Source organism: Malus domestica, chromosome 16 (assembly GCF_042453785.1).
Source record: "Malus domestica chromosome 16, GDT2T_hap1".
Taxonomy (NCBI): domain Eukaryota; kingdom Viridiplantae; phylum Streptophyta; class Magnoliopsida; order Rosales; family Rosaceae; genus Malus; species Malus domestica.
The window spans coordinates 9,273,090-9,286,384 of NC_091676.1; the positions used below are offsets into that span (position 1 = coordinate 9,273,090).

The window sequence follows — 13,295 nt, forward strand, 5'->3', positions numbered from 1 at the left end:
CAATTTTTTTTATGCGCATGTAAATCCACTTAACTCAATTCAGTAACAAATCGAAATGATAGATTCCCCATTCATTTTGCAAGTTCATTATTACAGGTAGTTCCTACAAAGAATCAGACTAATGACGCATCGAGAATTTAATTTTAAGTTATTTCAATCTCAATTATTTGTATCCATATAATTTTCTTCACTTCTCCCGCCACGTCCCTTTATCTTTCTCTATTCATCATTTCTCCTATACATTCTTTCACTCTGTCCATATAAAAAAATGAAAACTAAAAACCAAATATAGAATGGTTATAACCTTGAACTTTTTGTTTCATTGTGCTCTCGACGAATATGCATCTTCTACTTGTTAGAATTTTGGTTTGTCTTTTGTTGATAATCAAACCAAATAAATACGGTAGTCCTTAGATTTATGATATCATCTCGATGTTATGGGAAATCAAGTAATATGTGATATATCACCAATCAAAGTTCTTAATTTGTTGATACAACTCTTATTAGCATGAAATTAGTGCAAGTAAATGGTAAAATGCCTTGTGTCTTGTGTGGCTGAAGGTTAAGTCCTAACTATTTTTTTTTTTGGTTATATGATAGATTTTGTTAGATTAGCCACCGATAAAATTCGAACCCACATCGTCATGTAAGAACTGAACTCCTTTCAACCACTGTGGTAAGGGTCACTTGCGGTTAAGTCCAAACTTTAACAGACCCAGTTTGAGTATGGCCTTGTGCCTTGCTTAAATGCCCAACCAAATGCACTTGGACTTCAACTTGGATTGTTTTGTTGGGCTTCAAGATCCAAGACAAGGCCACAACACAAATGAAATTGTGTCTCCAATTCTCTTTTATTATATTTTTTAGCTTAATTAATTCAGAGTATCAAGTGGTACCATTTTCTTGTGAATCTGCAAAATACATATTTTCTGCAAAACTTTCAAACAGGCAAGAGCCACCAGACTGTACCAGCTCAATTTTCTGCTTGCAATAAGGCATGGATGGTCAAGGTATCCAGCAAAGATAGTTGTACATTTCTAACCGAAAATTGAAGACGACGAAACAAAATTAGGACATTCATTGGATTTTCGAATTCGTGAAAAACGCAGGCAATGGGTTGTCAACCGGCTTTGGACGCAAGGATTCATAGACATCAAGAAACCTGGGCCGTTGCTTGAAGTTGACGATGACCAACGATGACTTTCTAAGAAATGGCCGTGGCCTCCTCCTAGCACACAGCCCAGTTGAGTGCATACAATTTTCCTCCTCCGCCCAATCCTAATCAGAAAGAACGTTCATCGGCCAGCTTTCAGCGTGAGAATCATAAGAGATGTAGACCGACACCGAACCAACGAAAACTGGGAGTATGGCTAAGCTACTTACGACATGCTAATGGAAAACCAGGTGACAAGATTAACAAGGCCGAACTAGAAGAAATTCAATTATCCAGATTTAAGGCAGAATCCAGTATAACTAGTACAAGAATAACTGACAAGACAGAATACAGTACGCCCAATATTTTCCCGCAAGCGCACTCTCTGTAGGTTAACAACATCACTGTTTCTCAAACACTCAAATTTCACCAGCTCCACAATCATTTAAAAGAAACAACTTCTACATCATCCCGTAGCCAAGGAACATGCAAGTTCTGTGTAGACTGCATGACCACCCAACTATCTATTGAAGATTTTTTGTATACATTAGCGTAGCTCATGAAACTATGATTCTTTTGTTCTTGTTCCTAGACCCTGTCCTCAAACACAAGAAAAAACAAATTCACAACCAGTTGTTATGCTCTGCACAGGGGTCGGGTTTAGGTACTAGATTCAGTTCTTGCCAGACAAGCAATACCACACAGCATTACTTTTGAGTTTTCGGATCAAATCCACCACAGCATCCTTCTTAACAAATGATAAATAACCCCTTTCAATGCTTAGAAACAAGTGAACCATCACTATTCATTTCCTATAACCCCTTCCAAATGATTCCTGTCTAATACTATTTGCTAGAAGAAACTCCCCTCCTCCCATCCCCCAAACTATTTTGTATGAAGTATAGCATCACACTAAGCATTCAAGCCAACACTATTGGTTACAAGTTTACAGGCGGTACTATGGAGAACAAAGCTTTCCTGACATAAAAGAAGAATACCAATATAATGATCCTATGGAGAACAAAGCTTTCCTAACATCCGAGCTATGTATCTTTTCAACCGACAACAACATAACTGCCACGCTACTTTAATTCGCAACATGCTGCTAGAAACCTACAAACATACAACTAATAGTTCGTACTGACAAGTAGAAAAACAGGGCAGGGCGACACAAAGGAAGGATGCAACGAACACCGGTTCCAAATTACTCATTCAACATAAACTTTATTCAGATCAAAATATGGTAGTGTTACATCAACAAACTACAAGTCGAAACTCTTAGCTCAAAAACTAAAGAAAATTTCATTGCATTGATGGGAAAACTACAATTAAAAAAGGGTGACACCAAGTCAACAAGGGTCTCCGCTTTGCGAGGGTCGGGGAATGAACGTGTATCGTACACAGCCTTACCATTGCATTGAGGGGAAAACAACAATTAAAATACAAAAAAGATGAACAAATAGCTGATGTTACAACACAAACTATGATTATCATTGTTGTGGATTATGTTATTGTAAGAACAAAAAGAGTACACTATTCTACTAAACCAAACCAAAAAAAAAGAAAAAAATTGTAAGGAAAGGCAGACTCACGAGAACCCCTTGCGGAGCTTCTGAATGGCGGCATACATTTTCCGCCGCGAACCAACGGCGTTGATTCCCATATCCTTAAGATCCTCCAATGTCAGCATCGGCAGCACCTCGTCGTCCACCTCATGTATCTCGAACACCGGCGTGTACCGGCTCAGCCCCAATTCTATCAGCCACGACCTCACTCCACTCCAATTCGATTCCGGCATGTTATCCGCTTCAACAGCGTCGTTCTCCCTGCTCTCCGATGCCCTAGCCCAGTTTCCCGCCATCCTCCTCTGCCCATCCCACATATCCTGCCCCGTGTCTTCCCCCGAGTTCAGCGGGCTGCTGTCCCTCACCGGACTATCCTGATCGGGGTCCACGCTGAACCACTCTCCTCCCTCCTCTCTGCTGTCGCCGCCGTCGTCGAGCTTCGAATTGGAAGCCCAATTCGATCGGACCCTCTTGGTCCCCGTGGCTCGCTTCGCCTTGAATCTCCGGCCCCCGAACTCGAACCCTCCGTCTCCGTTTTGGTTCCTCTCATCGTGCGGCGTCGTTTCGTTGGACTCGTTGCCGTTGACGAGGTTGGTGATCGACCGGGCCTTGACCGATTTGGAGTCCTTGGGGAGCCTCCAGCTGGGCCTGGCTCGTCGCATATGTGATTCAAATGAGGCAGTGGCGGCAGGCTGGTCGCCGATTTCGCCTAATCGGACGCTGGGGCGGCGCTGCCGTTTGGGGCCCAATTGGGGGCCGTGGTTCTCCGCGGTGTGTACGGCCGTTGTGGTTGCTATTGCCGTTGTGGCAGTTAAGGTTGTTGCTGTATTTATCGGTTCTGTCGTTGTGGTGGTTAGAATTGTCGGGCCGGCGGTGATTGGAGCTTCCAGTGGCTGTAGCTCAGCTGCCATGAGAGTGAAGAGTGAAAAGGGTGCAGAGAGTGCGCGTAGGATAAGGGATCCGCTAGTTCTAGATAAGCACCCATGCGGCAATATCCACCGTTGGATCAGGAGTAGTCCCCACAATCTTTCCCAATTATTGTTGATAATCTAACGGCGGAGTTGAGTGACGGGATTTTTTTAAATACTTGGGCCTGGGCCGCTCATCTGCCTAATTGGACTCATATGTCTCCTCCTGGACCGTTGAGACACCTTTTGGACTCATACGTTTGGGCCTGAGTCCACCCGACTGGGCTTTAATGATTGTTCGGAATAGAGGGAAAATGGCACGCTGGTAATTATAATTTCAAAAGAGGAAGCGTCCAAGACGGTGGTTGTGGAGAGTGCACGAAGCTTTACGTTTCCAACTGATTTTCTGGAATTTGGAAGCTACCTTCGCTGGTTTACTTCATTGATATGGTCACCATATTATCGTGTCCTTGTAAATGAGAACTGGAACAACACCTGTTTTCCACTTTAATTTCTTCCAACTCTTTCCTCCCATTTGTCAAAACGATTTTTTCATCCCTCCAAAGGCTCCAACCAAACCCTATCTTCAACTCTTTCGATTTCTCCATACCATCATCTAGACTACATTAGGATACTCATCACATCATCATATTAAAGTATATGTATATAAGAGCGTTCAAGAGCTAATCAATATCGGTATATCATCTAATGAAGTAAGTGATGCATACAACTAATACTCAAGTGTCACGTTAGATGACACGCCAATTTGGTATTGCTATTTATTTTCCACTGAAAAGCTACTTTACTAAAGTTAAGCAATAAAAAATATTTAGTAAAAAAAAAATATTAGGGTTATTTTAAAATTCTCAAGTAGGTTAGTTTTGGAAGTTGCTGTCACTAAAAATATAGCTAAGTTGTTAATGAATATTTTCAATTCCTATACATTCCTCTATTTGTAAAAATGACATTGTTTATCATTTTACATACATATTTTTTTCTCTAAAGGAGAACAAAGTGACAGCTACCACCTACCAACACCCGTCGCTGCCACTGTTGTTGTCGCCACTACCCCACTACCAAGCCTTTTTTTAATTTTTTATTTTATCATTGAACACAACTATAGCATTCTTACATTAAAGTTTACCAAAAGCTTTTACGTTGTTATTGATACTCGCATCATTTTTAAAAATATTCTTTAATCAAACACTCGACTATTTTATTTTACAATTTAATATTCTTGCAGCATAACAGAATCAAACTCTTTAAAAAACAAATATCCTAAGTTGTCCCTAACTGGTTAGTCTTTGAGTGCTCAATACATATGAATCCTTCTTTAAAAGGATCTTGTTTTACTGTAACAAGTATGTATATGAAATGGAGGTGGATTGTCTGCCCTCCCATTTCCATACTCTTCACATCCCCTCCTGTTTGTATGGTCATGGTTAAACCACGTCAACATTTTATATTGATTTTTTATAAAAATAATAAACAAAAAGTTGAAATATAAAATGTTAACGTAGCTTAACCGTAACCACACAAAACAGGAATGGATGGAAAGAGTGGAAATAGAAGGGCAGACAATCCACCTCTATATGAAATAATGAACAAAACCTTAACAACAACAACAACAAAAACGAGAATATTGAATACATGTTGTAGCTTTGCTAAGGTTGGCAATGGGTCGAAGTGCCGATGGGGTGCGTTTGTGTCAAAGGTTCTCATACTATCCTCGCCCCCACCCCATTTTCGTCACTCAAAAATTTTCCCAAAACCGTCCTCGTCTTTTTTTTTTTTTTTTTTACTTACAAGTAATATTATCTACACTAAACTCATTATGGGTAAAGCCCCTAGAAGACTTGAACCCATAGGAAAATTTGTCATCTTTACTTTGCTAGTTCAAATAGCTAGGTTCAATGAACCTAGCCAAAATATACATCAACTGACGTTACTTAGCTGAGTAAAGCGTGTCACTCAAATAGTTGGTGTGGTTGTTTGGTGTCGATCAATGAGACCCCTTGACGTACGCTAATCTTCGCTTTCTCAGAAACTTACAATTCCAGCTAAGACCTTCCTCCCTCTTTTTAACCGCAAGTTTTGCCCTTCATATGATCACACAACTCAGAGAAAGAGAGTGAGAGTTTTCGACAGAGAAAACAGATGTTTGTATGGGGAGCGTTACTAGTTCATATTATTATTTGAAAATTAATTAAGAATTATGGTCAATGTTTCCAAGAAGAACAAAGTTGCAGCTGGTGCTGAAGCTAATATGATCAAAAGAAGTAGAAATGGCGGGCATATGCGTAGGCGAAAGCTGTACCAAATGATCCTTGAGGATCACCAGCTGGTTCAACAACTAGCTTCTTGCGAAACGCTTGTCTCAACTGATCCTCCTCCGACTCCACGTCGGGTAAGCTATCTTGTGATGATCTATTAGTTTTTTCATAATACATATTAATTTATGGGGTTTTCTCGAAAAAATGTTCTTTCTCTGAGATTAAAATTCCTTCGTCCTCTTTCAGAAAGCTTTTTACTAAACATTAATTAATGTCTTTTTAATTTTTTTTCAAATAACGATATATTTATACTAATGGGTGTGGAAAGAAGAAATTGCTATCGATCCAGTTCCAAACTTTAATTAAGGAGTTTTTTTTTTTTTTTTGAGAAAGTTCAATTAAGGAGTTATGATGCCGTTATTTATTTATTTTTTATTTTTGTCAAAAATGCCGTTATTGTTTTCAATTTGTTTAACATGTCGTTATTTTAATATTTTTTAAAATCGAAATGCTTATATTGCTTTCCAAATTTATCATTTTACTTGTTTGGAGTTTTTCTTTGTTGGCATGTTATTTCTGCCTTTTCTAGGTTTAATATTACTGATTTATTAACTATTAATTAAGTTAATTCCATAATTTTATCCCACTTAGAAAAAGAATTATATATATATATATTTATGTTATAGCTCCAGTGGAATTGGCCAGCCATATTCATATCCGTGCAAAAGGTTTTTCTCATCTTACACTCTTATGTTTTTTTTTTCTTTATACTTATTCTTTTCTTAAAAAAAAACCTAAATTAAAAATGTTTGGCTATCTTAGCATTAATGGTTAATGTGCTAGAATAATATAATTTGTGTATTATGAGACAATACATATATTAATTTTGTTGTTTTGAATTTCATGACCAAATGTGTTGCTTAGAGAGAAGCAGAATTCCATTACTCTGTCCTTGAACAAAAGGAAGGAGGAGTATGGCTCCACTTACAATTCGACGACATGAACTATTGCAACTTTGGACTCCCAGATTCAGGTTAATATCAAGCCAACTTCCTACCTAATTTTTCGTCTTTTTAAAAAAAAAATTAAATTGTAAAATGTTATCATATAATATTCATCATCAGTTTTGAGGATATTCTAATTATTATTAATTATTTCAGGGAGCTTAATTGAGGAGCATGGATTAAGCGCTGGGGATACAGTTATGTTGTTTAAAGATGATCAGCTTGGATCCTACGACGTGAGTGATTCAAGTACATTCTTATAACATTTACAACCACATCATGACAATTCATTGAATTAATTGTTTGTTGGTTTAACATTTTTGCAGCTTCTCCGAGCTAGAAGGGATGCTATGCGACTTTTAACTCATCCAACAACGCACAACCCCGTCCGGTTGCCCCCAGGATTACCATATGATCCTTTGCAAGATTTTGGGGTTGAATCGTTTGTTGTACCGCGAGTTTTAGAATATAATTATCAAACAACAGATAATATCGCGGTCGACGTCGACGTTATGGATGAAAGTCATAGTACTGATAATCTAGAAGGTGTCCAAGCTGAAAAGGATCATCAAACAACTGTGTACCTGAACAACAACATTGATGTGGCAGTGGCTCCAGTTGAAGATCTTCAAACAGCGGTGAATGAGAGCAACAATGTTGGTATGGCCGAAGTTATGCAAGGTCATCAAACACATGCAAAATCATCAAACAACAAATGCAAACAACTACGTTAGTGATAGCGTAGATGTTGCAAATGAGATGATTTTTCCTAGTTTAGATGATCATAACTCGTTTACATTGGCGTCATTGTTACTGTTGCCTGGAAGTGATAACCATGGATCCTCTTATGAGTTTGCCTATCCGATCGATGACTCTTGGGAGGTTGGGGTGGATCATATGAATTTTGACTTCATCAGCTTCTTGTTGCCCAAATGAAACTTTCATGCATACAACTAGGTAACGAAGAGACGAGAGACTTATGTAATAAAGTTAATAAGGGCATTTTTTTTAATTTAGTAATATTCTTCTTTACTTGTAAATGAAATGTATTTTAATTTTTTTAAACAATAAATGAAATGTATTAAGTTTAAATATTAATAGGGAAACTACTCCAAACGCTTGGCCCAACATATTCAATTTCTTAGCCCTTGGCCCCACACGAAGATAGAGAAAATTGAAAGTTGATGGCTAACTATCCTTGTTTGCTTTGGTTAACACAGTAACAACTAATTAATCCATAAATGAAATTGAAAACGACAACCTTGTAATTGAAAGAAAACAACCCGGAAGGTGGTTTGGAGAATGGGTCTTGCCGTCTTGGACGGTGTTTGAGAATATGTCTGATGAGTGCAGATTGTATTTTGGGATTGGGCTGTGATCCGTGCGAGTGAATGTGATCTTGTCATTTGATTAATGTTCATTTTCTTCATTTCAATAACCCAAATAAAAATAAGATGTTTAATTTAAGTAGCCCAAACTGCGAAAATTGAAAACTTTCAATTTCATCAAGGGAACTTTAACGAAAAGCACCCGGTACTGTTCACTTTAACGAAAAATCACATTTTTACACTAAAAAGTCAATCCTGGTACTATTCACTTTACCCTTTATTTTGTCCTTATCATTAAAACTCAAAGTTTTCAAGCCATTTTCATTAGTTTTCATTTTCATCAATTAGTTTCATCTATATACAACCCACAAACTCAAAACTAAAACTGAGAATGAGGAAACTTTTGGCAGGAGAGAAGAGCGAACAATAAATTGATTAATGAAAATATTTTAAACAAGAGAACCAAAAAAAAAAAAAACCCCATCAATAAACTAGATAACAAGACGTGAGGAAACTCTTAATGTTACATTTAATTACTCCAAATGACGTTGATTTTACTATACCAAGGTTGACCTTTACAGTGCGGATGTTAGATTATACTGTTAAGCTAGTATATTGTAGTTAAATGTTGTTGTAGACATCGAAATTTCGGAATTTTCTATGTTCACAGTTGTTACATTATATTTTATCATTCAAATTAAATGATACCGATACTTTATTTTTTATTAAGGTACTGTAGATGGATCCGTAAAAAAAATTTAATAAAAAACTTAAATAAATAAAAAGAAAAAAGGGGTCGTCTTCTTCCCTCGTTCGACAGAAGACGACGAGTGCCAAGACGGGAAATCACGTTTCCCACGGGAAACTACCTTCCCTGGTTTGCACCATTGCATTGATATCGTGTCCTCCTAATGAGAACTCGAACAACACCTGTTCCCCACTTTAATTTCTTCCCAACTTTTTCCGCCCATCTGTCAAAACAATTTCCTCATCCCTCCAACAAAACCCGATCCTCAACTCTATCTCCTTACTCCATACCATCATCTAGAACTACCCTTTTGATTATATCCCAGGAACTTCATCACACTTAATTATATATATATATATATATATATATAATGATGAAACAAAACCCTAATAACAAAACAAACAAAAAAGAAGAAACTAAATAATTAAATGCAAACGGCAGCTTGCTAGCTCAGAGAGCTGGATTCCATGAACCATATCAACAAACGTTACTTACACATTATAATCTTATTAAGAGAGAGTATTAAAGGGAAATGGGAGTGGTGACGATAAGTCCCCGACTTTATCTGAGTAAATGGTGTCACTCAAATAGTTGGTGTGGTTGACGGGCGTCACTCAGCGAGACCCTAGGCTTATACTAATCCTCGCATTCTCAGAAACTGACAATTCCAGCTAAGAGTCTAAGACCTTCCTCCCTCTCTTTAAAACGCCCAGGCCTTGCCTTCATATGACCATACAGCTCACAGAGAGGGGGGGGAGGGAGAGAGAGAGTGAGTGAGAGTTTAAGAGGGAGAAAGCAGTTTAGTGTGGGAGCGTTACTAATTAACTTACTATAGTTCATACTAATGGCCGGTGTTTACGAGAAGAACAATGTTGCAGCAGCTGCGGCCGAAGATAATCTGGCCGGAAGCAGTAGAAGTGGCGAGCCTATACGTAACCGGAACTCGTACCAATGGAACCCTAGGGATGAGCCGCTGGTTCACGAACCAGCTGCTTGCCAACCCCCTGTCTTGCTTGATCCCCCTCCGACTCCACATCCCCGTGTAAGCTAATTAGATCCTTGCCTTGTGATGACCTTGTAGCTTTTTCATATGCATATTGATCTATGGGTTTTCTCACAAAGAAATGATTTTTTAACTTAATATTTCGCACGTCTGATATAAACTTGTAGAATTCAATATAAATTCCCTAACCTCTTAAACTTAATTTTCTCATATACGAATTGCTGAGTTTCTTTTCCTTTCTGATATGAAATTATACGAGATTCCTTTTCATTCCTGATTGTTGACATGGAACAGACTCAGACTGCACATCAAACTCTAACACCCTAGAACGTCCAAAAATCCAACCACTGTTCCTCACAGCCCAAGAACGATGCAAAACACAAATTTCATACTTTTCATACGTTTGGATGTTATAAATGCCACTGTTTGGTTTAAGTTTCATTAAGAACTAAGCAACATATATACCACTTTTTATTATTAGCATCACAAGTTATTGCAAATCCCACACATAAACTCCTGTATTGATGAATAAGAAAATTTCGTAATTGATATACAATATAAATTTGTAATACTTTCACAAACATTTGCGTTTACAAAAGCACGACATATACATATTTAAATTTAGGTAATAGCATCGATTTCAAAGTAATTTCGCGCGTAAATTGTTTTCAAATGTTTATAAATAGTTTTATGCTGCGTGTCAGTTATATAATAAGGTAAGTTAGGTATAATAACATTAATTTTACAAAAAATTTGGCGCATATTCAAATGTTCACAAAAAATTTGCGCCGCGTGTCAATTATATAATATGATAAGTTAGGTTTAATAGCGTCGTTTTTTAAAAAAATGGCATGAATTCAAATGTTTACAAAAAAATTTGTATCGCGTGTCAATTTTATAAAAGGGTCAAGTTTGGTAATAGCGTTGACTTTAGATCAATTTGGAGGGTATGTTGTTTTTCAGAGTGCTTGTTACAGTTTTGTGCCGCATATGATCAATATTATTATGATGTATAAGTTAAATTAGGTAATATTGTTGATTTTGGACCAATTGTCTCATATATATATATATATATATATATATATAGTTTCCATATATAGTGTTGCAAATTGTTTTGTGTCACGTGTCAATTATATGATAAGTTGAAATTCGACGATATGACCTAATTAAACGCAACGTAAAACAATTTGTAAACGCTCTAAGAACAATATATAAGCCAAATCGGTCTAAAATCAACAATATTACTTAACTTACCTTATATATATATATATATATATATCATATAATTGATGACATGTGGCACAAAACAATTTATAAACAGATAATGCTAGGGAGATAAAAAAAATTCAATATAATCTGCAAACCAAATGATATATCACCAACAAGAAACACGCACATTAGTTGACAATTAATAATCCTATTATCTATAACCACATCATTTGTTTTGGAAATTTGGTTTAAAAAATTTAGTCTCCCTAGCATTACTCTTTGCAAACACTCTAAAAATAATATTCACACTTTGTTTTCAGTATTTGCAAACTATTTTGATTATAATCCACTCCTTATTTTGAAGACAACACACTTGATGCCATAACTATTTTTGCCCTATATTTTCAAGATAATTAAGGAGTGGATTATAATTATTATATGTCTTATTTGTTTTGACTTTCGTCTGAAGTCGCTACTCAAATTTAATTGAGAAGAAGATTTAACTAGGGTGCAAGGGATAAGAGACACTACCCTAACCAATTAAAGAACACATATTGTGAGGACTTCTAGCTTTCAATTATTGCCATTCCTTTATCTTGAGTTACAACAAAAAACATATGCTATATATATAATACTGAAGTCCACGGTAATCAAATAATACCGTCCCAAAGAAAGTTTTAGATTTGGATTAAGCAACATTTGCCAATTTATGTGTTTAAAACTAAAGCATTGTATAGACTTATATGCACACACATTTAAATGAATTGCAGTAGAATTTTGTTTATTACTTCTCTATATTCAAAAGTGATTGCTTATTGGTTTTTGTTCCACAAAAAATTATTTTTAGCTATTCAATCCACAACAGATGAGGTTTTTGTTCCATAAAAAATTACATAATAGCGATGTCAGGGCAATTGGTCGCATCGTAATACCAAAGGTAATTACAACAAAATAATGTATTGTACATATGATTAGAACTATTTCACTTTTGATACCATAGCAATGTACTTGAATCGTATCAGCGAGAGGCCGAATGCCATTTCCCTGTCCTCGAATCAAAGGAAGCAGGACTATGGCTGCACTTGGACGACATGGACTATATGCAAGTGTGGACTGTCAGATTCAGGTTAATATCAAGCCAACTCTCCCCTACTTCTTTTATTAACTCCCCCCCCCCCCCCCTCTCTCTCTCTCTTCCCCACTTTTCTTTTTTGCTTTAATTTTTAAATGTTACCGAAATCTTTTCGCAGGTTTTGGCCCAACGAAAGGAGCAGGATGTACATATTTGATCATACAAGTGAGCCTAAGCCCTAACTTAACTTCACAATTCATATCATCACATCCTTAGTTACGCCTTTTCCTTAACATGATTAGTTAATTTTTACGCACTATTTACAGAAAAAAATATTTTTTAATGAAACACTTCCGGTACTGTTCATTTTTAACGAAAACCGTATTTTTACCTTTTCATGCTACTATTCACTACACCTTTATTTGTAATTTTTCATTAAAACTAAAATCTTTTTTGACTTTTCGTTAATTTTCCTAAAAAAAAAAAACCACGAATAAATAGGGCATGTAGGAAAAAAAAATGGTGTATGTGTCATTTTCCTTCCTTAACAAGAGATGAACCTTAAAGAATTATGGAGCTCAACTAATATGAGGCCCATAAGTTATTAAATGCTAGGCATTTTCTTCCATTAAAAGTGGTCTGCAGTGTTTTTTTCTTTTTTCTTTCTAATATAATGAACAAATCATAGTACAGTATTGCACTTGTTATCTACATGAGTCGAATTTAAAACATTCCACTTACAAATAGAGAAATATCATCATAGTTATATATAATGACTATATTAGTTTTGAGGATATTCTGATATCAATTTTTTCAGGGAGCTTAATACAGGGGCATGGCTTGAGCGCTGGGGATACCGTTATGTTGTTTAAAGATGATCAGCTTGGATCCTACGTGAGTGATTCCGGTACATTCTTACAATATGTACAACCATATTTCCGTAATTCATTGAATTAATTGCTTGTTGGTTTAATATTTTTGCAGCTTATCCGAGCTAGGAGAGACGCTGTGAGACCCTCTTCTCATCCAACC

General features: G+C 36.5%; 2 protein-coding genes across 2 annotated transcripts; one reads left to right on the forward strand and one right to left on the reverse strand.

Moving 5' to 3' along the window:
* Positions 1-2,431: 2,431 nt before the first annotated feature.
* LOC103433184 (uncharacterized) lies at positions 2,432-3,677 on the reverse strand. Its single transcript, XM_008371426.4, has one exon. It carries the CDS (start codon positions 3,627-3,629, stop codon positions 2,742-2,744), a length of 888 nt encoding a protein of 295 aa, XP_008369648.1. The 5' UTR covers positions 3,630-3,677; the 3' UTR covers positions 2,432-2,741.
* A 1,942-nt stretch (positions 3,678-5,619) lies between these two features.
* Positions 5,620-8,019, forward strand: LOC103433185 (uncharacterized). Its single transcript, XM_008371427.4, has 4 exons — positions 5,620-6,033; positions 6,824-6,932; positions 7,060-7,139; positions 7,230-8,019. Exons 1-4 carry the CDS (start codon positions 5,842-5,844, stop codon positions 7,635-7,637), a joined length of 789 nt encoding a protein of 262 aa, XP_008369649.1. The 5' UTR covers positions 5,620-5,841; the 3' UTR covers positions 7,638-8,019.
* The last annotated feature ends 5,276 nt before the right edge of the window (positions 8,020-13,295 follow it).

Coding starts and splice junctions, on each gene's coding strand:
- LOC103433184 (XM_008371426.4), bottom strand. CDS start 3,629: ATGGCAGCTGAGCTACAGCCACTGGAAGCTCCAATCACCGCCGGCCCG.
- LOC103433185 (XM_008371427.4), top strand. CDS start 5,842: ATGGTCAATGTTTCCAAGAAGAACAAAGTTGCAGCTGGTGCTGAAGCT. Junction 6,933..7,059: donor CTTTGGACTCCCAGATTCAG/GTTAATATCAAG, acceptor TAATTATTTCAG/GGAGCTTAATTGAGGAGCAT. Junction 7,140..7,229: donor ATCAGCTTGGATCCTACGAC/GTGAGTGATTCA, acceptor ACATTTTTGCAG/CTTCTCCGAGCTAGAAGGGA.